General features: G+C 64.3%; 2 protein-coding genes and 1 long non-coding RNA gene across 11 annotated transcripts; 2 read left to right on the top strand and 1 right to left on the bottom strand.

The window, feature by feature from the left end:
• The first annotated feature begins 3454 nt into the window (after nucleotides 1–3454).
• TONSL (tonsoku like, DNA repair protein) lies at nucleotides 3455–15380 on the top strand. Of its 6 annotated transcripts, none has more exons than XM_033419988.2 (26): nucleotides 3455–3572; nucleotides 3673–3768; nucleotides 3934–4076; nucleotides 4517–4700; nucleotides 5079–5208; nucleotides 5442–5613; nucleotides 5702–5816; nucleotides 6360–6505; nucleotides 6605–6751; nucleotides 6922–7047; nucleotides 7171–7369; nucleotides 8318–8394; nucleotides 8491–8580; nucleotides 8857–8929; nucleotides 9029–9192; nucleotides 9267–9405; nucleotides 9524–10251; nucleotides 10367–10443; nucleotides 10854–11007; nucleotides 11089–11167; nucleotides 11567–11868; nucleotides 11992–12196; nucleotides 12920–13095; nucleotides 13333–13406; nucleotides 13814–13947; nucleotides 15177–15380. In XM_033419988.2, exons 1-26 carry the CDS (start codon nucleotides 3548–3550, stop codon nucleotides 15368–15370), a joined length of 4149 nt encoding a protein of 1382 aa, XP_033275879.1. In that variant the 5' UTR covers nucleotides 3455–3547; the 3' UTR covers nucleotides 15371–15380. The 6 variants fall into 6 exon arrangements, with proteins under 6 accessions (XP_033275879.1, XP_012386850.1, XP_033275880.1 ...); XM_012531396.3 differs by having other exon boundaries at nucleotides 6599–6751; nucleotides 9282–9405; nucleotides 12025–12196; XM_033419989.2 differs by having other exon boundaries at nucleotides 6599–6751; nucleotides 9282–9405.
• A 150-nt stretch (nucleotides 15381–15530) lies between these two features.
• On the bottom strand, nucleotides 15531–16601 carry LOC117199692 (uncharacterized). The gene is made up of 2 exons (XR_007472744.1): nucleotides 16453–16601; nucleotides 15531–15739 (listed from the first exon to the last, which is right to left on the bottom strand). It is a non-coding gene; the product is annotated as an uncharacterized LOC117199692 (long non-coding RNA).
• A 24-nt stretch (nucleotides 16602–16625) lies between these two features.
• Nucleotides 16626–22135, top strand: VPS28 (VPS28 subunit of ESCRT-I). Of its 4 annotated transcripts, none has more exons than XM_004265260.3 (10): nucleotides 16626–16714; nucleotides 18351–18417; nucleotides 18987–19015; nucleotides 19136–19173; nucleotides 19402–19491; nucleotides 20219–20324; nucleotides 20436–20537; nucleotides 20864–20917; nucleotides 20992–21083; nucleotides 21173–22135. In XM_004265260.3, the coding sequence occupies exons 2-10, from the start codon at nucleotides 18381–18383 to the stop codon at nucleotides 21288–21290; spliced, it is 666 nt and encodes a 221-aa protein (XP_004265308.1). In that variant the 5' UTR covers nucleotides 16626–16714; nucleotides 18351–18380; the 3' UTR covers nucleotides 21291–22135. The 4 variants fall into 4 exon arrangements, with proteins under 4 accessions (XP_004265308.1, XP_012386888.1, XP_033276060.1 ...); XM_012531434.3 differs by lacking the exon at nucleotides 16626–16714 and adding an exon at nucleotides 16757–17028; XM_033420169.2 differs by lacking the exon at nucleotides 16626–16714 and adding an exon at nucleotides 16757–17032.
• The last annotated feature ends 310 nt before the right edge of the window (nucleotides 22136–22445 follow it).

Here is a 22445-nt window from a genome sequence, read left to right as displayed (position 1 = left end):
GGGCCGGGGCGCTCTCTAGCCCAGCACATCCCACCCCCAGCTGCTCCAGGGAGGCAGGACTTGGCCGCCAGGGCTCAGCGACTTTCCGGAATGCAGGGTGATTTTCTGTCTCTTCCCAGGGAACAAATTAAACCCTTGACAAGGCTCTTGTACAAGTTATGCAAATTTAGCAAGAGAGAATCTATCTTCTGTATTCAGCCTTAAGGACTCAGTGTCCCCAGGCTGTGAGGAGAGTTCTGGGGTCTGCCGGCGGTGAGCAATCCTGGCTGTGTGAGGGTCTGAGTGGTCCAGCTGCCCCCATGCTGCTCTCAGGGACCAGCTGCTGGCCCTGCATCCAGGGCTCTGCATGGAAGTCAGCGCTGGGCAGTGTGGTTTCTCACCCGAGGGAGGTGGGCCCCCCGAGGTCCTGCAGTCCTGCCCCAGAGCTGCAGTGAGCAGGCCCAAGTGCAGGCCTCACAGGGGGAAGGAGCCCTGCCTGGGGATCCCGGGACCCTGGGGCCTACTGGGAAAGGGAGAGCTCGGGGCCCTGCTTAGGAGACAAGGCTCTTCTGCAATAGTTTCTCGTTGCTTCAATACCAAAGAACTGTTTGCTTCGCCCCCAGCTAGGCCCACCCCGTGCTCAGAGCAGCCCCTGCTGGCCTGGCCCCCTATTGCCCAGGCCCTGCAGGCTCAGTGGGCAGGGCCGCCCTGGCCTATCTCTGGGGGCTCCTTTCTCTCCTGGCCCTCGAGGTGGGGAGCTGAGAAGGGGAGTGAAGGAGCTATGGGGTACAGCTCGAGCCTCAGCCAGTTCCTAGTGGACGAAGCAGCCCTCCCAGGCTGGCAGGTCCCCTCTTCCCCACCCAGCGCATGGGGCTGGCGGGGGTCCCATCCTACAAGGCCGACTCAGCCTGGCTTGCCCTCCACAAAGAAAGACCCCACCCCAGCCCCAGCCCATCCTTGTGGGCATCTGACCCAGGCACACCCTGGTGTTGTCCCACTGCCCTCAGGGGCTGCCCCTGCCTGCCTGTGGGTGCAGAGGATGACATTCACGTCAACACGGGCCAGGTCTCCTGTGCATGGATGGTGCCCTGTCACCCTGTTGGGTCTCTTGGGGATGGACCCTCTCTGTCGATTCCAAAGTGACCATATTGTGAGCGGGGCCAGGACAGGGGTGGGTTTGCCTGGTCCGTGTGTGCCTGGGTGCCTGTGTGAGATTGAGGAAGCAGAGGGGCGGGCCCCCGGCAGCTCTCCTGGGTGGGGCAGGTGAAGGTGTGTGGCTGCCACAGAGGGCCAGGCAGGAGAAGGGCAAAGCCAGGGCTGGGCTAGCAGACCTGTTGTGGGGGTGGGTGGGTACCAGAGGGGCTGGGCTCTGTGGCACCAGGATCAGAGTTCCAGCTGCTGGAACACACAGCTGGGGGCACATGGCCCTCGAGTTCCAAATGCCCAAGTGAGTGCATGGGAGTGGGTTGGCACCCAGGCAAGGCCCTCCCTGTAGGGGTGTGGGTGGGTTTGGGGGGGCCCAAGGAGACTGCTAACCCACCAATACGGCCCCGCCCTGTGACAGTCGTCTGGGCAGCTGAGCCTCACAGCCAGGTGGAGCCAGGCACTTCTGGGACTTTGCAGTGCGCTCTTGGCCATCGCTGGAGGCTGGCGCCATAAACCTCCTTGTGTCATCTCACTGGGAGTCACTGGTTTACTGGAGGATGTCCCAGTCCTGTCTTAAGAAAGGAGAAGACACCAGCAGTCTGTCTCCAGGATCCCGGTCCACCTTGGTATCCTGAGCTGGTGAGGGTTGGGGGAGGCCTGAGGGCACAGGTCGAGCCAGCCCCCCTTCCCTTCTCTCACCCCCACACTTCCCTTTAAGCACTACATCTCTCAGTACGCCCAAAGTGAGACATTTACAAAAATAATAAAAATAATTTTTTAAAGAGAGGAGTGAAGAGGTGTTTTTACCGCTGTCGGAAACGACTTAACATTATGTTGCTTTTGTGGTCTGTGTTCTCTTTGGATATTTCTGTATGTGACTACAGTTTTTAAAAAGGTCTAAACCAAGTTTTGTTTGTATTTCCTTACAAGAAGACAGCCTCGTGGATGGGCTTCCCTGGGCTCTGATAGCCTCCCAGCCAGGGGTCAGCTGCTGGCCCCGAGCCTGCGGCCTCCCCACCCCAGGCCTTCAGCCCTTGCTGGCATCCTCATATGCACATTCCTGTCTGATCAGTGGGGAGGCCAAGGCTAGAGAAGCTGGGTCCTCTCTGAAGGGAGATCAGGCCCCAGGACCTGGGCTGTCCTGGGAATGTTGGTGCTGGAGTGGGAAAGGCTCTCGGGGGAGGTGCCGTCTCACCCGTTCTGCTGAGACAGTCTCTGTTTCCATGGCTCGGCTCCCCCATGCCCACCCTGCCTCTCACTGTGCCCCTTGCACCTCACCAGCCTGCCTGCCAAGCAGCACCTTGGTTTCAAGCCTCCGGTCCTGTCTCCTGGGACCCCACGGTGGAGGGAGGGGGAGGGAGCACCACACCCTTCAAAGAGGAGGCCGTCCTGCTGCTCTTCAAGCTCACCCTCACGCCTGCAGCCTCCCCTGGACCTGGGGACCAGCCACCTTCCACATGGCTCCCTCCCGGGTACCCCACTGGGTCTGTTTCCATTTCCACAGGAAATAAAAGTGCCCATCTCCCACTCCTTCCGGGCCTCCTCTGGGGACTTTGGGGCGCGAGCCCTGGCACCTAGGGCCCAGGGCCGCGCGGCAGGGTGGGGACTGCGAGCCCCGAGGCCCGGCAGGTTTTCGAGGCAGGGGTGGGGGGAAAGGACGGATATTTAGAGGTCCCCAGGCTCCCCACACCCCCGATCTAATGCAGTTGAGAGGTTGGTCACAGCGCTCCGAGCCCGGATCCTGCTCCCTTTACCTCTCAGCACAAGACGGTTTTGCAGTTTTAACGAGCGCACGCTGAGTTTTCCAGGAATACAAAACTGGCGTACACACTGAGGAAGCAGGACCGCGCTCGATTCTTTTTGAAACACACAGCCCCCCTCCCGCCGGTAGCACTGGGGGTCGGAGTCCCCACGTGTGACGACTGTGGAGCGTTCAAGGCTGATCCGCAGGCTCTGCGGGGCGCCTCCTCTGATCGTGCCCCAAATCTGAGTGCTCAAGTGCCCGTGGTCTCCGAGGACTTCCTCTCCTCCCACGCGAGGGCAGGCCGTTCCTCAGGTCAAGTACCGTGGGTGGGTAGGTTTGCTTGTGTGCGGGATGCGGCAGCACGCGGCGGGAGCCCAGGAGACCCCATCCCAAGGGCGGATGCGGGATACGGGATGCGGGGCGGGGCAGGGCAGGGCGGGGCGGGGCGGGGGGGCGCTCAGCTCTAGAGGAAGACCCAGGAGCCCATGGAGACGCCCGCCGCTCTTCCCGCCCCTGCGCCAGCCGTACTACAACTACCAGGATGCATCGGGCGGTTGAACTACACTTCCCGGGACACTCCGCGTCAGGAGTGGGCCTGCGCGCTGGGCCTGGGGGTGGGGCTGCTGTGGCGACGCTAGAGCGCGGGAAGTCCGGAACCCTCGGCACGGCGGCCGGAGTATGAGCTTGGACCGCGAGCTTCGCCGTGAGTTCAGGGACTAGCGCCCGAACGCGGGGGCCGGGGGCGGGCCTGGCCCTCCCGGGCGGAGAAGCTTAGCACCCAGGCCTCGTTCTTCTTTCTGCAGAGTTAAGCAAGGCCAAGGCTAAGGCCCAGAGGAGCGGGCAGCTGCGGGAGGAGGCAGCCGTCTGCCACCAGCTGGGGGAGCTCCTGGCTAGCCATGGTGCGTGGGGTGGAGTCCGGGCCTGGGAGCGAGGATCCGGGAGGACGGGGTGTGGGGGGGGGTGCGGGGGGGGCCTTCCTGAGTGCCGGCCGGCCGCTGCCCCACTGGCCCTCGCGGCCCCTGGTCCTCTGCCCGGCCAGACTGAAGCCTGTCCCGCCCGCCCAGGGTGCTACGCGGAGGCCCTGCGAGAGCACCAGCAGGAGCTGCAGCTCCTGGAGTCGGCCGACGACCCACTGGGCTGCGCCGTGGCCCACCGCAAGATCGGAGAGCGGCTGGCGGAGATGGAGGACTACTCGGCTGCCCTGCAGGTGGGCGGAGGCCGCGACGTGGACCCCCACGCTGGCCACACCCAGCTCTCCTGGGCTCTCATATCCTGGGGGTCCGTTTCTGAGAAGGGAGGCCCAGTCTCTGCTGTCCAGGCCTCTGGCTGGAGGGGAGAGGGGGACACGCTGCGCTGGGCCCTGGTAGCCTAGTCCTCGGGTGGGTGTGCCACAGGCCCTCTGTCCACACAGAGCTGACCTGGCCCCGGCTTCTGGGGCTGCCACAGCCCAGCTAACTTCCGGTCAGTGTCTCCCCCAGTGACTTTGGCTGGTCTGAGTGTGGTGCTACGGTCCCCACAGTCAGCCCTTAGCATAGAGAAAACGGGGTGTTGCAGCCTAGTTTTGGCCTGCTCTGTGGGGGCTTGGGGGACACGTGGGGTTTGCTTGACGTGGGGTTGGCTCACAGCGACCATTCTTCTGTGCTGCAGCACCAGCACCGCTACCTGGAGCTCGCATGTTCCCTGTCCAACCATGTTGAGCAGCAGAGGGCCTGGGCCACCATTGGCCGCACCCACTTGGACATCTTTGACCACCACCAGTCACAGGATGCCTTGCTACAGGCACAGGGTGCCTTCGAGAAAAGCCTGGCTATCGTAGATGAGAAGCTGCAGGGTAATTGCCCTTGGAGACTGGCCCTCCCCACCTTCTGCCTCCTGAGCTCTGCAGGGAGAAGAGGCTACAGCCCCGTTGCCCGCCCTGCCCGTGTGGTGGGTCAATCTGTCTGGATCCTCCTTTTGTGAGATTGAGATTGGTTCTCAGAAGCAGCAGCCCTCCCCCGCCCCCCCCGCCCCCTGCCCCGCAGAGCCTGTGCTCCTCACGACCTCGGGTCCGGCTGCCTTTGCTCTTTTTCACTCTGCTCTACCTGCAGCAGAATCCCTGGCACCTACAGTGAGAGGCTGGAGGAGGGGTCCAGGAGAGGTTGGCCAGGGCCCAGGGCTGGAGACCCCAAGTGGGGGTAAGGCACTGAGTGTCTGGAGGGGCATCTTCCAGGCTCACTGGCCAAGAGAGAGCTGAGTGAGATGAGGACCCGACTTTACCTCAACGTGGGCCTCACCTGTGACAGCCTGCAGCAGGCGGCGCTATGCCACGCCTACTTCACGAAGAGCATCTTCCTTGCTGAGTAAGGCCCCCCGCTCGGCCCCAGGAGGGAGTGGCTGGGGCCTGGGCTGCTCCCAGGGTCCTCCCGAGAGGGCAGCCGGGCTGACCTCACCCCTCTGCCCAGTCAGTTTCCTGTTAGCAGAGGGGCAGCCTTGGCTTTGTGGGGGCCGGAACCCTAAGTGGCATCGGTGGGTGCTTGCTGTGCTGTCCCTAAGCGACAGTGCCCCGGGCACTGAGATCCTGTCCCACCCCCAGGCAGAACCACCTGTACGAAGACCTGTTTCGCGCCCGCTACAACCTCGGCGCCATCCACTGGCGGCGGGGGCAGCACTCTCAGGCCATGCGCTGCCTGGAGGGGGCGCGGAAGTGCGCACGCACCCTGAAGCAGGGCTCCATGGAGAGCGAGTGCTGCCTGCTCCTCTCGGAGGTGCTGGTTCTTGGTGGCTCCGGGCTCTGCTCCCGGGTGGGCTTGGGCCTTCAGGAGCCTGCGGGCCTCACCTTCCCTTGCCCTCCAGGTCCTCCAAGACCTAGGGGATTTTTTGGCCGCCAAGAGAGCCTTGAAGAAGGCCTATCGGCTTGGTTCCCAGAAGCCTTTGCAGAAGGCAGTGGTCTGCCGGACTCTCAAGTATGGTGAGCCTAGGAGGGGATCGGGGGGTTGCTGAACCCCCTGAGAAGGAGTAGGGAGGGCTCCCGTCCTTCAGCAGAGGAGGCCTGGGCGTGTGTCCTTTGGGAGGTGGCAGCGCCAGTAGGGCACCCGTCTCCCCCCACTTCTTGTTGGGAGGGGCCTCATTTTTCTCTGAGCTACATTCAGCACAGAGTGTCAGAGGGGCACCCAGGGTGGTCAGGAGACTAGTGTCTATGCACAAGCCAGCTTCGTTGGCAAACTAGAGAAAAGCCGCCCCGCCTAATGGGGTGGGAGCGTGGACGGTGCGTGTGGCCTAGCAGGACTGGTAAGTGGCGGTCAGCAGGCCCCCACCCCATGCTGCGGACCAGCCCCTGCCCTGACTTGTCGTTAGTTGGTTCTTCTATTCTTGCTGCGACCCCACGAAGTAGTTCCTCCTACCACCCCCCTTACCAGTGGGTGAGCGGAGGCTCGGGCAGGTGGCTGGCTGCCTAAGGGCACAGGGCCAGGCCCCAGGCTGTGCCGCCCCCGCACCAGGCTCTTTCTGGCAGTGCTCGCGGTGGTCCGCCTGCAGCAGCAGCTGGAGGAGTCTGAGGAGAGTGACCCGCGGGGCGCCATGGGCATCTGTGAGCAGCTGGGTGACCTGTTCTCCAAGGCGGGCGACTTCCCCAAGGCTGCCGCGGCCTACCAGAAGCAGGTGCGCGCCCGGGCTGGGGCGGGGATGAGGGCACCGGGGCTGTGGGCTGCGGGGTGTGGCGCAGCCCTGGCCTCACTGTTGCCGCCTTCCCAGCTGCAGTTTGCGGAGCTGCTAAACAGGCCGGGGCCTGAGCTGGCCGTCATCCACGTGTCCCTGGCTGCCACCCTGGGGGACATGAAGGACCACCGCCAGGCCGTGCGCCACTATGAAGAGGAGCTGAGGCTGCGGGACGGCAGCGCCCTGGAGGTGAGGGGTCACGGCGCCCTGCCCTGCCCGGGGCTCTGTCCCAGGATTGCTGCCCTTGGGGATGGGCACGGGAGGGCTGTCGTCCTCCTGTCTCGTGTGGGCAGCCATGGGGAGCCGGGGCCAGCTGGGTGCGGGGGCGGCCGCCACCGAGTTCACGCCTCCTTCTCTAGGAGGCCAAGACCTGGTTGAACATCGCGCTGTCCCGCGAGGACGCCGGGGATGCTTACGAGGTGCTGGCGCCATGCTTCCAGAAGGCTCTCAGCTGTGCGCAGCAGGCCCAGCAGCCGCGGCTGCAGGTGTGGGAGCCCGCCCACCCGTGCTGGGATCCCCACGTACAGCTTCCCCGCGGCCCGCCTGTCCCCCTGTCCCCTGTCCCCATCTCTGCTCTGGCCCTGAGCTGGGTGTCCCCCGCTCCTCAGAGGCAGGTCTTACGGCACCTCCACGCGGTGCAGCTGAGGCTGCAGCCTCAGGAGGCCCCTGGCACTGAAGCCAGGCTGCAGGAGCTGAGAGCGGCTGAAGACGAGGAGGATGAGGGGGACGAGGACGACGAGGAGGACGAGGGGGACGAGGGGGATGCCGCCGCCCTGGAGGCCATCGAGGTGGAGCTCTCAGAGAGCGGTGAGGCTCGGATGCCATGCTGGCAGCCCCGGTGTTCCCTCCCTGACGCCGGGGCCGGGCTGGTGGGTCCTGCTCACAGCCTCAGGATGGGAGGGAACAGCCCAGCGCCGGGTGGGTAACTGGCGCAGGTGAGGCAGGTGGAGGAGGGTGGAGGTGGGGGTGTTGCAGGGAACCGGGCACAGCCGGGGGACGTTCTTGGAGGGGCCGGTGCCGGGAGGCTGGCGGGCGTCTGCAGGGGAGGTGGCTCGGGGCAGACCTGGGGAAACGCACCACAGGCGGTCCCGAGACCCTCGAGGGCCTGCGCGGTTCCCCTGAGGCCAGCGTGCTCAGCTCCGAGGGGCGGCTGTGAGGGTGGGCTGTGGCGGAAGCCGGCTCAGGCAGCGGGCCAGTGGGTGGGCTTCAGCAGTCAGCTGGCTCCCGGCTGCACGGTCCCTGAGGCCAGAAGGAGTGGCTTCAGTTTTGAACTCGAGGGGCCTCCAAAACCCCCGGGAAGTTTCAGCCTTGCCTTAGCGGGGTGCTGAGCTGGGCGTGGCTCGTATGCAGGTGTGGGGGAGGGTCCGCAGGAGGGGCGGGGAGAGAGGACCCGAAAAGGAGAACTTCAGGCGACTCTCCGACTTTACGATAGGCATAGGCAGTTACCCCCGGAGGAGAAGGGAAGGGAAGGAGGCGCAGGAGGGAGCCGGGGCGGGGGGGTGGTGGTGGTGTCGGGCTGAGAGCAGGCGGGAGAAGGCAGAGGCACCGGGAGTCGTGCAGGTGGAGGACGCCTGGGCCCCAGGGGCGAGCTGTCTTCACCCTGGGCCTGACGTGGCCCGACAAGGATGCTTCCCAGGAAGGAGACAGCGGAGGTCTGGGGTGGGGGAGGCTGCCCCACAGAGCAGGCTCCTGGGCGCAGCGGAGCCGGGGCAGGGGCTAGGCTCACCTGGGCTGGTGGGCCTGGCTCTGTTCCAGAGGATGAAGTTGACGGGTCCCAGCGGTTGGAGGAGGAGGAGCTTCAGGGCTGCCTGGGCCGGCGGAGGGTGGGCAAGGTGAGCACAGGGGCTGAGCGCGTGTCGCCCTCCCTTGCCCACCAGTGCCCCCCATCCCCTCACGCCTACGCCCCCACGGGGCGACTGTGCCCACAGTGGAACCGGCGCAACGACGTCGGGGAGACCCTGCTGCACCGAGCCTGCATCGAGGGCCAGCTGGGCCGTGTCCAGGACCTCGTGAGGCAGGTGGGCCCGCTGCCCCACCCCAGTCACCCTGCGGCCATAGCAGGGGCTCTCGCTGGGGTACTGTCTCCCCAGGGGCCAGGGCAGGGTACAGGGGCCGGAGCCGGCACTGGGGACTCTGTACTTGTTGTGGCCAGTGTCTCCCTCACTCTGGTGTGACCTGGGCCAGGGCCAGGCTCGGGGGTGGGCCCTGGGGGCCCTCCTCAGGCACCAGAGCCCCAGGGCAAGGCCAGGCTGGGGGCTACTCGGGGCCAGGCTCCTTCCCATTCTTTGTCACAGGGCCACCCCCTGAACCCTCGGGACTACTGTGGTTGGACACCCTTGCACGAGGCCTGCAACTACGGGCATCTGGGTGAGTGTGGGGCTGCGGGGTGCTAGCATACGATAGGGAGAGGGAAAGGGTCCCTCCCAAGGAAGGGCCTGGGAGCTGGCTCATACCCCCCGTCCACAGACATCGTCCGTTTCCTGCTGGACCACGGGGCCGCGGTGGATGACCCGGGTGGCCAAGGCTGTGAGGGTATCACTCCCCTGCACGATGCTCTCAACTGTGGTCACTTTGAGGTGGCCCAGCTGCTCATCGAGCGAGGAGCATCGGTCACTCTTCGAACCAGGAAGGTGAGCACAGACGCAGGCCAGGCAGGCGTGGGCCGCACGTGGTTGGCGGTACTGCCACTGCCAGCCCTGCTTAGCTGGGTACCCCACAGGGCCGCAGCCCGCTGGAGACGCTGCAGCAGTGGGTGAAGCTGTACTGCAAGGATCTGGATGGCGAGACGCGAGAGAAGGCTGCTGCCATGGAGACGCTGCTCCAGGCGGCCTCTTCGGGCCAAGGCAAGCGGGGACCTCCTCTGCTCCTAAGGACCTCGCTCCGTAGCCTGAGGGTCCCCGGGCCCTGGGTGGTGGGGATGGTGCCAGGCACTGCCTCACAATAGGTTCAATCTCTCTGCAGCTCCCCACAGCTCCCTGGCTCCCCCGACCGTCCCAAGTAACCATGTTTTTGACCCTGAGACTTCTCCTCCCTCAAGTCCCAGCCCAGGACCCCCAGAAGCCTGTCAGGCCAGTGCCAGGGTCTCCCAGGGGCTGGCGGTGCCAGCCGCGGCCAGGCCTTGGAGGAGCAGGCACAAGCTGGCCAGCGGTAGCAGCTCGGATGGGGAGGAAAACCCAGGTCCGCCCCGGCCACCCCAGAAGAGGCCCCGGATGCCCAGCCCCGCCAGTGACGGAGAGGCAGCCACTGCGAGTGCCGGCTGGGCAGCCTACCGGGCGGCCATCCGCAGTGTGGGCAGTGCCCAGAGATACCACCTGCGCCCCAGCCCCCCTCGAGGCCCCGGCGAGGCCCCCAGCCCCCGGGCAGCACTCCTCCCTGAGGAGGAGTGCTTGACCGGGGACTGGCTAGAAGAGGACTTGCCGCTGGCCCATGGTCATGGGGGCAGCTACCCGCCCCGCCCCCATAGCAGTGCGGATGGCAGCAGACACAGTGCCTCGGGGTCAGGCAGTGAGGCGAGCGCCATCAGGCCTCGGGCCCGGGCCCGGAAGAGCCGGCTGTCCTGTCTCAAGAGTTGGAGTGCACGGGTCAGAGCAGATGGAGCCTGCAGCTCAGCCGCAGAGCCCCCGCGGAGCCCTGATGTCCCCAGGGCCTTGGAGCCCATTGGGGGAAGCCCTGCAGCAGGCCAGCCCTTGGTGGGTGTGCAGACCTGGAGCAGAGCTGCCTCCCAGGCTGGGGTGGTTGGGGGTGGTGGGCAGGGGGCTCCGTCTTCCCTGACTCAGGCTGTCTTTCCCCGCCCACACCTGCTAGGGTCAGGCCCTGCTCCCTCCCATCCGAGTTCGAGTTCGTGTTCAGCATAATCTTTTCCTCATCCCCGTTCCACAGAGGTAAGGTGTCACCTGTTTTCTCCCAACCCCTGGCCCCCTGTGCGCCACTGCGGGTTCTGGGCCAGGGGATGGTGCCCAGGGGCAGCAGAGGGCCTTCATGGCTGCAGATGGCGTGGAATGTGCGATGCGAATCCATCTGGTTTTATACCCCACCTCGGGGGGGCTGGCAGCTGGGGGAGGTGATGGCAGACACAGGCTCGGGGAGGCCCTGCGTCCCTAGAAACAGCCCGGAGGTGCTGCATGTGTGCACGGGGCACTGGCATGTCACACATAGGGGCAGGGGGAGAGGAAGGAGCCAGACGAGGGAGCTGTGGATGCCAAGCTGGGATGGCAGGACCCCGGGGGCCGCTCCTCAACGTGTGCGGGAACCTGGCCAGGTCCAGGACTCAGCTCGACCTCTGTCCCCACAGCAGGGAGACCCACTCCGTGGCCTGGCTGGCTGAGCAGGCCGCCCAGCGTTACTACCAGGCCTCTGGGCTGCTGCCTCGGCTCTCCCTACAAAAAGAGGGGGCCCTGCTGGCCCCACAGGACCCCATCTCCGACGTGCTGCAGAGCAATGAGGAGGTGAGTGGCAGGCCAGGCCCTGAGTTCGGGGTGTTCGCCAATACTGGGTGCCGGGGGCTGCACACCGCTGGTGCTTTCCAGGTGTTGGCTGAGGTGACTTCGTGGGACCTTCCCCCGCTGACGGACCGCTACCGCCGGGCCTGCCAGAGCCTGGAGCAAGGTAAGGGCCCAGGGGGCCCTGCGGCGGTGGCCTGGGCAGAGGGCTGGGTGTGTGGGCTCCTCCTGCCCGTGCCACTCCCAGGTCCGCGGGCCTCAACTCCCAGGACCCCAGGTGCCCACCAGGGTTCCTTCCCAGCCCACCTGTGCTTGGCTCTTCCTTCCCTACCTAGCAGCCCTGTGTGTAGGTAGTGGGGTGGGGTGGGGGAGATTGGCCCCGTCTGGAGGTAGATGAGCGCCACCCACTGGCTGTGCGGCGTGGCTCCTGGGCCATGGGGTCCACAGGCCTCTGGTGGCAGCCCCAGGGCTCGTGAGTGAGGAGGGGCTGCCTGGTTTGCCTCTCGTGATGCACAGGGCAGGACAGGCAGGCTCTAGCCCTGGTGACGCCACGTCCCCCCTCCAGGGGCGCACCAGCACGTGCTGCAGGCGATGGAGCAGCAGGGCTCAGGCCCCGCGTTCAGTGCGTGCTCCCTGGCGCTGCGCCAGGCCCAGCTCACCCCGCTGCTGCGGGCCCTGAAGCTGCACTCGGCACTCCGGGAGCTCCGCCTCGCCGGGAACCGGCTGGGGGATGGATGTGTTGCCGAGCTGCTGGCTGCCCTGGACACCGTGCCCGGCCTGACCCTCCTCGACCTCTCCTCCAATCACCTGGGCCCTGAAGGGCTGCGCCAGCTTGCTGTGGGTCTCCAGGGGCAGCCCGCCTTGCAGGTAGAGGCGTGGGGAACGGCGGACCGGTACCAGGGCAGCATCTGAACGTCCACATCTAGCCCATCCCTGGGTGGGAAGGTGCGGTTGAGAGTGCTGGCCAATACCCAGCTCCGGGTGGCCCAGACCAGATCCTCTGGGGAACCCATGTCTCCACAGAACTTGGAAGAACTGGACTTAAGCATGAATCCCCTCGGGGATGGCTGTGGCCAGGCCCTGGCCTCCATCCTACGGGCCTGCCCCTTGCTCAGCACCCTGCACCTCCAGGCCTGTGGCTTTGGCCGCAGCTTCTTCCTGAACCACCAGGCGGCCCTGCGCAGCGCCTTCCAAGGTGAGCTGCCAGGCACGTCCACTCCCTGGCCCCAAGGGCTCAGAGAGCCTCCAGCACAAGGACTCCTAGGGCACGAGCCCAGCTTTCGGGAGCATGTAGCTAGACGTGCAGGTGCTGGACCTGTCTGGGCTCAGAGGGACGTTGGGTGCTCGCCTGGCCTGGGCGGCCCCCTCAGGACACAGCCCCAGTCCCAGCTACGCTGCAGGCCAGAGCCCAGCCCCACAGCTCTCACCAGGTCTGAGCATCCCGTTTGCCAGAGACGATTCCACCACAAGCCCACTGGGGCTGCAGAGACCCGCCATCCCAGCCCTGAGAAGCTGCAAACTGGGGTCTTCTAGGGGGCTTTCCACAGAGCTATGAGCACAGCGGCAGGGGAGGAGGGGTCTAGGACTGGGGTGGCAGACGGAGTACTCCCCGACCCACCCCACCACATGTGGATGTCCCAGCCTAGGGCCTGTCTCAGGTCACCTGGGGCCATCCTGTTGTGAGTAGGGGCAGGTAGAGGACCCCGAAATGGTGGGAAGAAGCTGGGCTCAGGAGTCCAGTTCTGCCCCCTCCCCACTGGGAGACACTGGGCCAGAGCCACCCCAGTTTCCCTGCACACCAAACCTCAGGGACGAGGACGGCTTCCCGAGGGTCACGAGGGTTCTGGGCCCAGGACTGTGCGGCAGGGCTGGGGGCGGCGGCACACGGGGCTGACAGAGGTTCTGGCCCTTGGTATAGGCGCCAAGTGCCTGAAGACACTGTCCCTGTCCTACAACGGCCTGGGTGCCTCCGCCCTGGCCCAGGCCCTGCAGAGCCTGCCAGCCCGCACCCTCCTACGCCTGGAGCTGAGCTCTGTGGCCGCCAGCAAGAGCGACCCAGGCCTCACGGAGCCTGTGGTCGGCTACCTGACCAAGGTATGCGGTCAAGGAGGGACACTAAGCCAGAGGCGCCTTGGGCCACCCAGGATTGGCGGGTGGTGCTGGGAAGAGGCTTTGCACGTTTGGACAAAACAGAGGCGGGAAAGGTTTCTGTAGACCTGCCTGCCTCAGGCTGTGAATTCCTGGCCAGCAGGAAGGACAGCTGGGATCCAGGGAGGCAGGGAGGGCAGGTGCCCCACTCAGGCCGGCTCCCCTTGGGCCTCCGCTGTCTAGGAAGGCTGCGCCCTGGAGCACCTGGGCCTGTCGGCAAACCACCTGGGCGACGAGGCCGTGAGAGATCTGAGCAGGTAATGCCAGCCAGCTCGTGCCACCACCATCCTGCAGGGGTTCTGATCTCAGGGCCCAGGAGCCCGGGGAAGCTGGGGCTCCTTGCCCCAGCATGCCCCGAGGCCTGGCCGCCAGCCACTAGCCTGCCTCCTGGCTGGCCCTCGTGTCTCTCTTCATGCTCCCACGGCTCTCGAGACTCTTTCTCTCTGGTGTGTCCCCTCCTGTCACCTTTTGTCCAGCAGCCCAGGCACGGGCCACGGCTTCTGTGGCCCTCCAGCCTCAGCTGGCTCGCAGGAGTGTGAGACACCCGTGCCAGGCTGGGGGCAAAGCCTGTGGTCCTGGCCTGCAGCTCCCTGAGCCTTGGGGTCACCTGGGGCAGCTTCCCCTCGTGATGGAAGCTGACCCCCAGGCTTCTTCCCTGTCTCAGATGTCTGCCTCTCTGCCCCTCGCTGGTCTCGCTGGACCTGTCTGCCAACCCCAAGATCAGCTGTGCCGGCCTGGAGGAGCTCCTGTCTGCCCTCCAAGGGCGGCCCCAAGGCCTCAGCTTCCTCGGCCTGTCAGGTGAGCTCTGGGTATGGTGGCTACACCTGCCACGCTGGAGCTGGTGACACAGCTCCCTCCTCGAGGACCTGCCTTAGGCCCAGGTGCCTCCTCTGAAGGGGCCGTCACTGCCACCAGCCAGACCGCAAGGGTGGGCTGGGCCCCTTGGGGTCGCCACAGTGGAGGACGGTGACCAGTGTGACTGGAAGCAGGTGTGAGCCTCGCTCCTCAAACCGTAGGGCGGGAGGACCGTGGGTCTCTGCCTCTGGCCCGGTCAGCCTGACCCTCGAGACCATGGCCGGGGGACCCAGTGCCACAGGGACTTCCTCGTTCCTGTTGTCACCGAGAGAGGGACGTCGGGCTAGGGTGGCAATACCTGCCTCTGAGGGACCCTCCCGCTTCCTGGCCAAGGCTGCCCTGACCCTACCGTCCAGGCCTGTGGCCTGACTTAGCTGGTTTCTCTGGCCATGCCCTGGTGCAGGACCCTACCAGAGCTGTCTTGAGAAGGACCCCAGGGAGGTGCGTTTGGTGAACTGGCCACCCAGCGGCCTGGCACATCTTGCTGGGGCCCAGGGCAGGGCAGACCAGGCTTTGCCGTCTAGGAGAACAAGGGCTGGGAGTGGGTCTACACACAGGGGATCCCTGGGTTCTTCCTGCTCCTCGCCCACGGGCCCACAGGGCCAGGCTGGCTCCTCCAGGAAGGCCCCCCTGAAGGTGGGCTGGTAGGAGACCTGCGCTCAGCTGAGGGGCTGCTCCCCACACACCTGGCTTCTGGGCACCTGCACCCTCTCACCAAACTCCCTGGGTCGTGAGCCTGCTGGGTATTCTCTGGTCTCTCTGAGGATTGAGCCTTGTAGCTCAGTGTCTTGAGACTCACAGGTAGCCCATTGGGTCAATTTTATGGAGGGAGAGACCCAGGCATCGTCAGACAATGGCAGAGGCACAGATGTGAATGCGGTGTTTACTTTAGCCAACCTCCCTTGTGCCTGACCACTGGCTGGGAAGGGAGTCCACAGTCCTGGGCACACTAGGCCTGGGAGAGCACACTCCTTCCTAGAGAATTATCGGGCCTCTGCTGGCCTTTGCTCATGCCCCTCGCTGCAGCCCTTGGGGCCTCAGAGGAAGTGTGTTTCCTCCCGAGGGCCACACTGGTAAAGAGGAAAGCCCCACAGGGCCCCCTCTACGAACACCACTGGTTCCCGCGGGCCCCCGGCCATAGCCTGAGGCCTACTCCTGCTTCCCCTCTGCAGGCTGTGCTGTCCAGGGCCCCCTGGGCCTGCGCCTCTGGGACAACTTAACAGTGCAGCTGCAGGAGCTGCAGCTGTGCAGCAGACGTCTCTCTGCTGAGGACCGGGATGCCCTGCACCAGCTGCTGCCCAGCCAGCTGGGCCCCAAAGCATGCACCCTGGATCGGGGACCCAAGCTCTTCTTCAGGCACCTCTGACTGGCTGAGCCGTGCCCCGCCCTCCCCACACGCCCAAGCCTGTAATAAAGGAAGCCTCTGCTGCCGCCTCCCTCCCTGCTGTGGCCTTCGGAGGGGTTCACCTTGCTGTCAGAGCGCTCTGGAATGAGGCCTCCCTGCCCAATGAGCAGTGAGCCACACCAGCAGAGAAAGGGTTTATTCATAGGCAGCCAAGTGAGGGGACGGGAGGACAGATCTCAGATTGGCTTCCCCAAAGTAGGGGCGTGGGATATTTACGGGACAAAGAAGCAGGTTGGGGGAATTCCTGGCAGCCCAGTGATGAGCACTCCAACACTTTCACTGCCGACAGCCCGGGCCTGGTTCCATGTTCGGTGAACTAGATCCTACAAGCTGCATGGCCAAAAAGAAAAGAAGGCAGGGTGATCTTAAGCGTGGGGAGAGGAGATTGGAGGTAGGAAAAAGGCGACGTAACCTGTGTTCTGCAGAGGCGTGTCTGAATTACCTGCTTCTTCATGGGACCATGTTAAAAAATGGACATGATCTGAGGGTGGGGGTTTGGGCCCTCCGATGTCAAAAGGTCATTCACTGGACACCTGTGCAGGCCCAGTTTTAGGGTTGGTGGTCCCAACCAGTCTTCACTGGCTTGAGCTCAGACTGGACACAGGTGACTCCAAGTTCCTGGAAAACAACTCAGAGCAAACATCTTATTTTGCAGGACGTGCACGTTTTTGTATCGACAATTAAGGTGAGCTTGACCAGTGAAGGCAGGTTACAAGCGGAAGGTTTTTTTTTATTGAAGTACACTTAATTTGCAATGTTGTGTTAGTTTCAGGTGTACAGCAAGGCAATTCAGTTTAGCTCAGTTTTGTATATATGTATTGTTTTTCAGATTCTTTTCCATTATAGGTTATTAAAAGATACCCGATGTAGTTCCCTGTGCTGTACAGTAGGTCCTTGTTGTTTATGGAGGAGTTTTTAAGAAGCTGTAAAGACAAGCTCAAGGATTTGTTACCAATTTCTATTAACCCTGTGGGGCACAGTTTCAAGGGCAGATCCGGCCACTTAGAGGTCCTACAGGTGAAGGCAAAACCTCCCTTCGTTACCTCTTCCGGTTCCTATCAGGCATGGCTGGATCAGACCCGCAGAGTGTTACCCCCGGCCCGGCCTCGCCTGGCCCGGCCTCAGCGCGGGGTTGGGGGGAAGTAGCCAGAAGCCGAGGTGGCCCAACCCCGCGCGCAGGCGCAGACATCAGGTTCCGGCGCTGAGAAAGTGTGCGCAGGCGCATACATTGGGCCCGCGCGCAAGCGCAGGCGTCAGAGAGCGCTCCGCCCCCGCGCCATTTCCGGGATCCGCGAGGCCGCCCAGGTACTCCAGGCCGGGGGCGGGCGGGAAAGGCGGCGCTGGCAGAGGCCCGGGGGTGTCGCTGTGCCGCGGAGGGCACTCCGCGCCCGTGCTCCTCCTGGCTCTCCGTCTTGTGGTCCCCTCTCCCGGTGTCCGGCTCTCCTGGCTACCCCCTGGGTTCCAGAGCCGTTTCCCCGGGACTGGCGCCTCCGAGTGCGGCGCTCAGACCGCCGGGCTCGAAGGTTCCCGCGGCCTATGCGCCCCGCACGCGGCCCGCCCGATCTTCCACCGCGCTCATTGGGCTTTCTCTAGAAGCTCGCCGTTCTGGGTCGCGGCAGGTTGGTGAGGTTCAGCCGAGTGTTCGCTTGTGGCCGCGTGGAATCCCGTTGTAGAGCCGCAGACGACTCCCTTATTCCTTCTCTCCGTTGCACCTCCTCTCTGATGCTGCGGGAGGGTGGCTCAGTGGTATCCGTGTCCCCACCCCACCCCCGCGGGCTCTCGTAATTTCATCGGCCTTCTCGGCCCCGTCCCCCCGCCCCTGCTGCTTAATTTGTACAACCTTGGCCTTTCCCAGCCCTGATCCCGCCTTCCCTCTGCCCAGCCTCCGCACGCCGCGGTGCCCGGGGCTCAACGTGGGCTGCTCTCCCTCCTACCGTGGTTCGCCCTTAGCCATCTCCTGTGGGACGCCATCCACCCCCTCGGTGCCACTGGCTCAGCCCTGCCAGCCCCCGGCCTCTCCCCTGATCTCCAGCCGCCTCAGCAGCTTCCTCGGATGTCTGCGGAGCCTCTCAAAGCCAGCAGATCAAGCGCAGCGCTTTCCTGCACACCCGCTTGCCTTCTACACCTACTTTGTTCACTTTCTCCATCTCAGTTCACCTCACTGTCATGGTGCCACTGGTCCAAAAATAAGGGGTCATTTTTGAGTCCTTTTTAATTTTTACCCCTTTTCAAATTCTCCACTGGGTCTGGTGGTTCCATCTCCAAAGCACATAAGGACGTGGCCCCAGCCACCGCACCAACTTCCGGAGTGGTCAGGGGCTCCTGCTTCCACGGTCTGCTCAGCCCACCGCCCACCTGGAGCTGGGAGGACTTTCTTCAGTCTTCCTGTAGTTCCCTCTGGCTGTGCCAGGATAAACCCAGACTCCTCCTCCTGGCCTGTGAGATCTGTGCCCTTTGATCCCCCTGCCTGTCTGTCCTCATCCCCTAGAACGCCCCTCACTCAGAAAGCTCACCTCCCCCCCACCCACCCCGCTTGTCTGTTCCTCTAAATTCATTCCTGCATAAAGACCTCACATTATACGTGCTGTCTGTCGTATGTGTTGTTTTCTCTGCCCAAACGTTCATCCAGGTCACTCATCTGATAGCTGCAGCCCCTTCCTCTCCTGGTCACCTGACTCAGAGCAACCTGCCCTGACCATGCCGCCACTCCCCACCCCACCCCCTCTGCCAGCCCGCCATTGCTCACTCCTGAGATGCTCACCTGCACCTGCTTCCTCCCGGCAGCCTCCAGGGTGGCTCGGTGTTCCCAGCACAGTGCACAGCACGCCGTGTGTTCATTGCTGGTTTTGTTTCTGCTGAGGGTGGGGAAGCTTTTCATGAGGCCCAGCCCTCAGGGGTGTTAGGGGGTCACCTTTGCGTCAGCACTGGTTCTGCTCCCTAGGTCTCTGCTGTGGCCACCTGAGCCTGCAGGATGTTTCACGGGATCCCAGCCACTCCTGGCATGGGAGGTGAGTGTGGCCCAAGCTGGGCCCAGGGACCCAGAGAGCCTAGGCTTTCAACCTCTGTGGCAGAGGCTGATGGGAGTGGTGGCCGGAGCATTTGGGAGGTCTATAAGTGTCCGCCCCCGCAAGACCTCAGGTAGTGGCCAGGGGCCCAGAGACCTCTTCCAGGTGGGGTCAGCTGGGCGCAGAGATGACAGCTTTAGTGTGGCTGGAACTTCAGGGGGTCTTAGGTATCCCACAGTCCTCAAGCCAGGGAAAAGATGACAGAGCATGTGACAAACGTGTGTGCCCATCACCGCAGCGTAAGCAAGGTAGCCTAGAAACAGGTGGGATGGAGGAGCAGCCCTGGCGCACAGCCCCCTGGACCCAGAGGCATGGCCTCTGCTCAGGCCAGAGGTCAAGCTGATGGGAATGCTGAGATTGAAATTCCCCCAGCTCCCTTTGGGCTCTTTGGGACATAGCCCGGGGGAGGCCTTGGGAGGGGCGCTGAGACAGGGCTGGGCCAGGGCGCTGGACAAGCTTGCCAGGGTGACCTTCGCGAGCAGCCTGCCAGCTGTCTGCCTGTTCTGTCGCAGCCCCTGGAAACAAGCCGGAGCTGTATGAGGTGAGCGGCGGGCACCTGCCTGGCGGCGCTGGCCAGTAGTCTTTATCTGCGTGGTCCTCACCGGGACCCCACAGCCACTGTGGTGCTGCTGGCCGACCCTCCGCCCTGTCTCCCCAACAGGAAGTGAAGCTGTATAAGAATGCCCGTGAGCGGGAAAAGTGAGTCCAGCACCCAGGCTGCCTGCCTCTCCCATACTGAGTGTCAGAAGGACATGGGGTCGGCCCAGGGAAACGGGTCCCAAGAAGCCTCTGCCAGGGGTGGGGTGAGAGGGGCAGCCAGACACGGAGCTCTGCCTCAGCGGCACCTTGGGTAGGACTGGCACCCTAGGCTCCGGGACCTTGGCTTCCCTGCCGTGGCGGCCGCAGCTGAAGGATGCGTCCCCTCAGGTATGACAACATGGCAGAGCTGTTTGCAGTTGTGAAGACGATGCAGGCCCTGGAGAAGGCGTACATCAAGGACTGCGTCAGCCCCAACGAGTGAGAGCCCGCTTCCCTGCACCACCGACCCGTAGTTGGAAGCTTGTTTCTGCCCTCCAGGGCTGGGGCGCTCAGTAAGGAGCGGGGGCGGGGGTCTGAGGCCCACCCAGCACAAGGAGGGTCGCTTGGGTGCTGGCGGCCTTGGTACCAACTTGGGCAGGGACGCCCTGGCGGCAGTAGCCCAGCATTCTGGGGGGAGGGGAGCCCAGCGCCCTGGCGGCAGCATTCTGCCCCAGCTTTGCTACCTGGGGCCTCATCGATGCAAAGGCATAGAAGGCGAGCAGGGTGGCACAGGCAGTCAGTCCGTGGGGTGCCGCTGGCCAGGCCTGGCAGCCAGCTGGTATGTGGGGCCTTTGTTCAGTGCAGCAGCCCCTCCCCCATAGGACCACGAGCTGTCAACGTGGAGGCACGGCCAACATGGCCCGAGGAGCGGGCACAAGGGGCCTTGTTGGGCCTCTGCCTGGTGTTAGGCTGGGGGCCAACCTGCACAGTCCAGGCCAGGTCCGTGTGGCAGCCATATTTTGGCCGTTACCACCTCCCGCCACCTTCTAGAGTTCTTTTTTTGTATAAACCAAGTGGGAAGGCTCGGTCCTCGATGGCCAATCCCTGGCCCTTCACCCAGCCCTCCATGTGAGATGCCACCTGTCTGGAAGGGCGGAGGGAAAGCAGGATGTGCCAGGCGGCGCTGGCCTGGTGCTGAGGGCGGCAGCCTGACCCTTCCCCCCAGGTACACTGCGGCCTGCTCGCGGCTCCTGGTCCAGTACAAAGCTGCCTTTCGGCAGGTACAGGGGTCAGAGATCAGCTCCATCGATGAATTCTGCCGCAAGTTCCGAGTGAGTGAGCGGCCCCTCCACCCTGAGGGGCGGGGGTGGGCGTGGGCAGGGGGGCCATTGGGCTGGGGCTGGGCTGCCCCGAGAGGCCCAGCACCGTGTGTCCTCCCTCAGCTGGACTGCCCGCTTGCCATGGAGAGGATCAAGGAGGACCGGCCCATCACCATCAAGGACGACAAGGGCAACCTGAATCGCTGCATTGCCGACGTGGTCTCGGTGCGGAGGCGGGAGGGCCACGTGCCCACAGCCCCGCGGTGCACAGAGTAGCTGGAGTGGGGGGCGGGCAGTCCTCCTGGGCAGCGTCCGGGAAACCCCCTGAGGCCCCTCCCATCCCAAGGCCCACGTGGGATGTGCCCAGGGCTCCCACCCACTGACCGCTCCTCAGCTGCAGGGTCAGGCTTAGGGCCCACGTGACCCCACGGCTAAGGCTGCGGAGGGCGAGGGCCGGCTGGTGCTGCCCCGGGCCCGGCCCTGCAGAGGACCAGGCTGGCGGGGGTCTTTGCCGGGGGCCCATGTCGTCTCACACACACCCTTGCCGCCAGCTCTTCATCACAGTGATGGACAAGCTGCGCCTGGAGATCCGGGCCATGGACGAGGTGCGGCTCCCGGGCGGTCGGGGGTGGGGGCAGGGGAACCAGGGTCGGTGTCCAAGCGGGTAGTGTTTCTGCAGATCCAGCCCGACCTGCGGGAGCTGATGGAGACCATGCACCGCATGAGCCACCTGCCCCCTGACTTCGAGGGCCGCCAGACGGTCAGCCAGTGGTGAGTGTCCCCTGCTGAGCCGCCCTGTCCGTCGCAGCCCCGTAGTCCCCCAGCTGCCCCAGCCCAGCTCTGTGCTCTGTGCCCCACAGGCTGCAGACCCTGAGTGGCATGTCAGCCTCAGACGAGCTGGACGACTCCCAGGTGCGCCAGATGCTCTTCGACCTGGAATCAGCCTACAACGCCTTCAACCGCTTCCTGCACGCCTGAGCCCAGCCTCCCTACCCCCACCTTCCGCGATGGTCCCACTTCCCCCGACGTCTGCAAGCGTTTTGCCATGCACAGTGGCCTAGAGCCCGCTACCCCAATAAAGATGCTTTCTGACCTCCCTGCTGCTGTGGGCGCCCCCCGCCCGCCCCAGGCCCACCCTGCCTGTTTGTCTGCCCTCTGGGCCTCGGGAGCACGCAGCCCATTCATCAGGGAAGAGCCTCAGTGGCACTTCAGAGGCAGCGCCTTCCCTGGTGGGCACCGCCTGGCAAGCCAGCAGGGGTGCGCCTCCCCGCAGGCCAGGTAGGCTTGCATCTGCCTGCCACACCTTCCCCCACCTCTCAGCTGACAGCTTTAGGCAGCGCGACGGCCCAGCTGGCCAGGTCGGCGCAGAGCCTGACACCTTTGCAGCAGGGCCCATCCTTGTGCGGTGGCTCACAGGAGCGCCGGTTGGTAGTTCACAGTAGCACAGCTTGTCCTCCTGCCTGCCACCAAGGGTGTCCCTCACCCGGGAGCAAGGCCCAGCCGGCAGACGCCACGGGAGCCCCAGAGCTGGCCTTGCCCAAAGCCTGGTGGGGAAGCAACGCCTGCTCCAAGGCCTTGTGCCGTCAGTGCTGGAAGCTGCCTGGCCCCACGGGGTTCATGTCTGCGTCCTCATCCTCTGGGGCAGACAGCAAGCAGCAAACCAGAGACCAAGGCTCTGGGTTCCAGGGGGGTGGGTTCCAGTTTTAGCAGCTGTGGTGCTGGGATAAGGGACACGCCAGAGTTTCATTGTAGCATTTTCTCTTAGTGGTACTTCTTTGTACCTGGCTTCTAGAGGCAACCAAATAAAGTGTGTGGTATCTCGAGTGGTGATGGAGGAGGTCCAAGGCTGCCATTGCATACGGGGTGGTCAGGAGCAGCTCTCAGCGTTGAACAGAAGGTCCAGGAGAAGTGAGCAGGGCTCCCTGGGGAAGGAGGAAGGGGGTGGGAAGCCGGGTGGGAAACGGGGCTGGAAGGCAGGTCAGGACTTGGGATTGTACCCAGGAGCACCAGATGCCAGTGAGGAACTCAGAGCAGAGGCCCTCATCTCTCTGGTGTGTTAGGGGGAAGAGCAGAGTCAGCAAGTGAGGGGAGAGACTGTCAGCTTCTGGGTGTGGACCGTGCTGTGTGTGGCGC

This window comes from Orcinus orca, chromosome 17 (genome assembly GCF_937001465.1).
Source record: "Orcinus orca chromosome 17, mOrcOrc1.1, whole genome shotgun sequence".
Taxonomy (NCBI): domain Eukaryota; kingdom Metazoa; phylum Chordata; class Mammalia; order Artiodactyla; family Delphinidae; genus Orcinus; species Orcinus orca.
The sequence above is the reverse complement of the archived record's forward strand: the minus strand, read 5'-3'. Positions and strand labels throughout refer to the sequence as shown.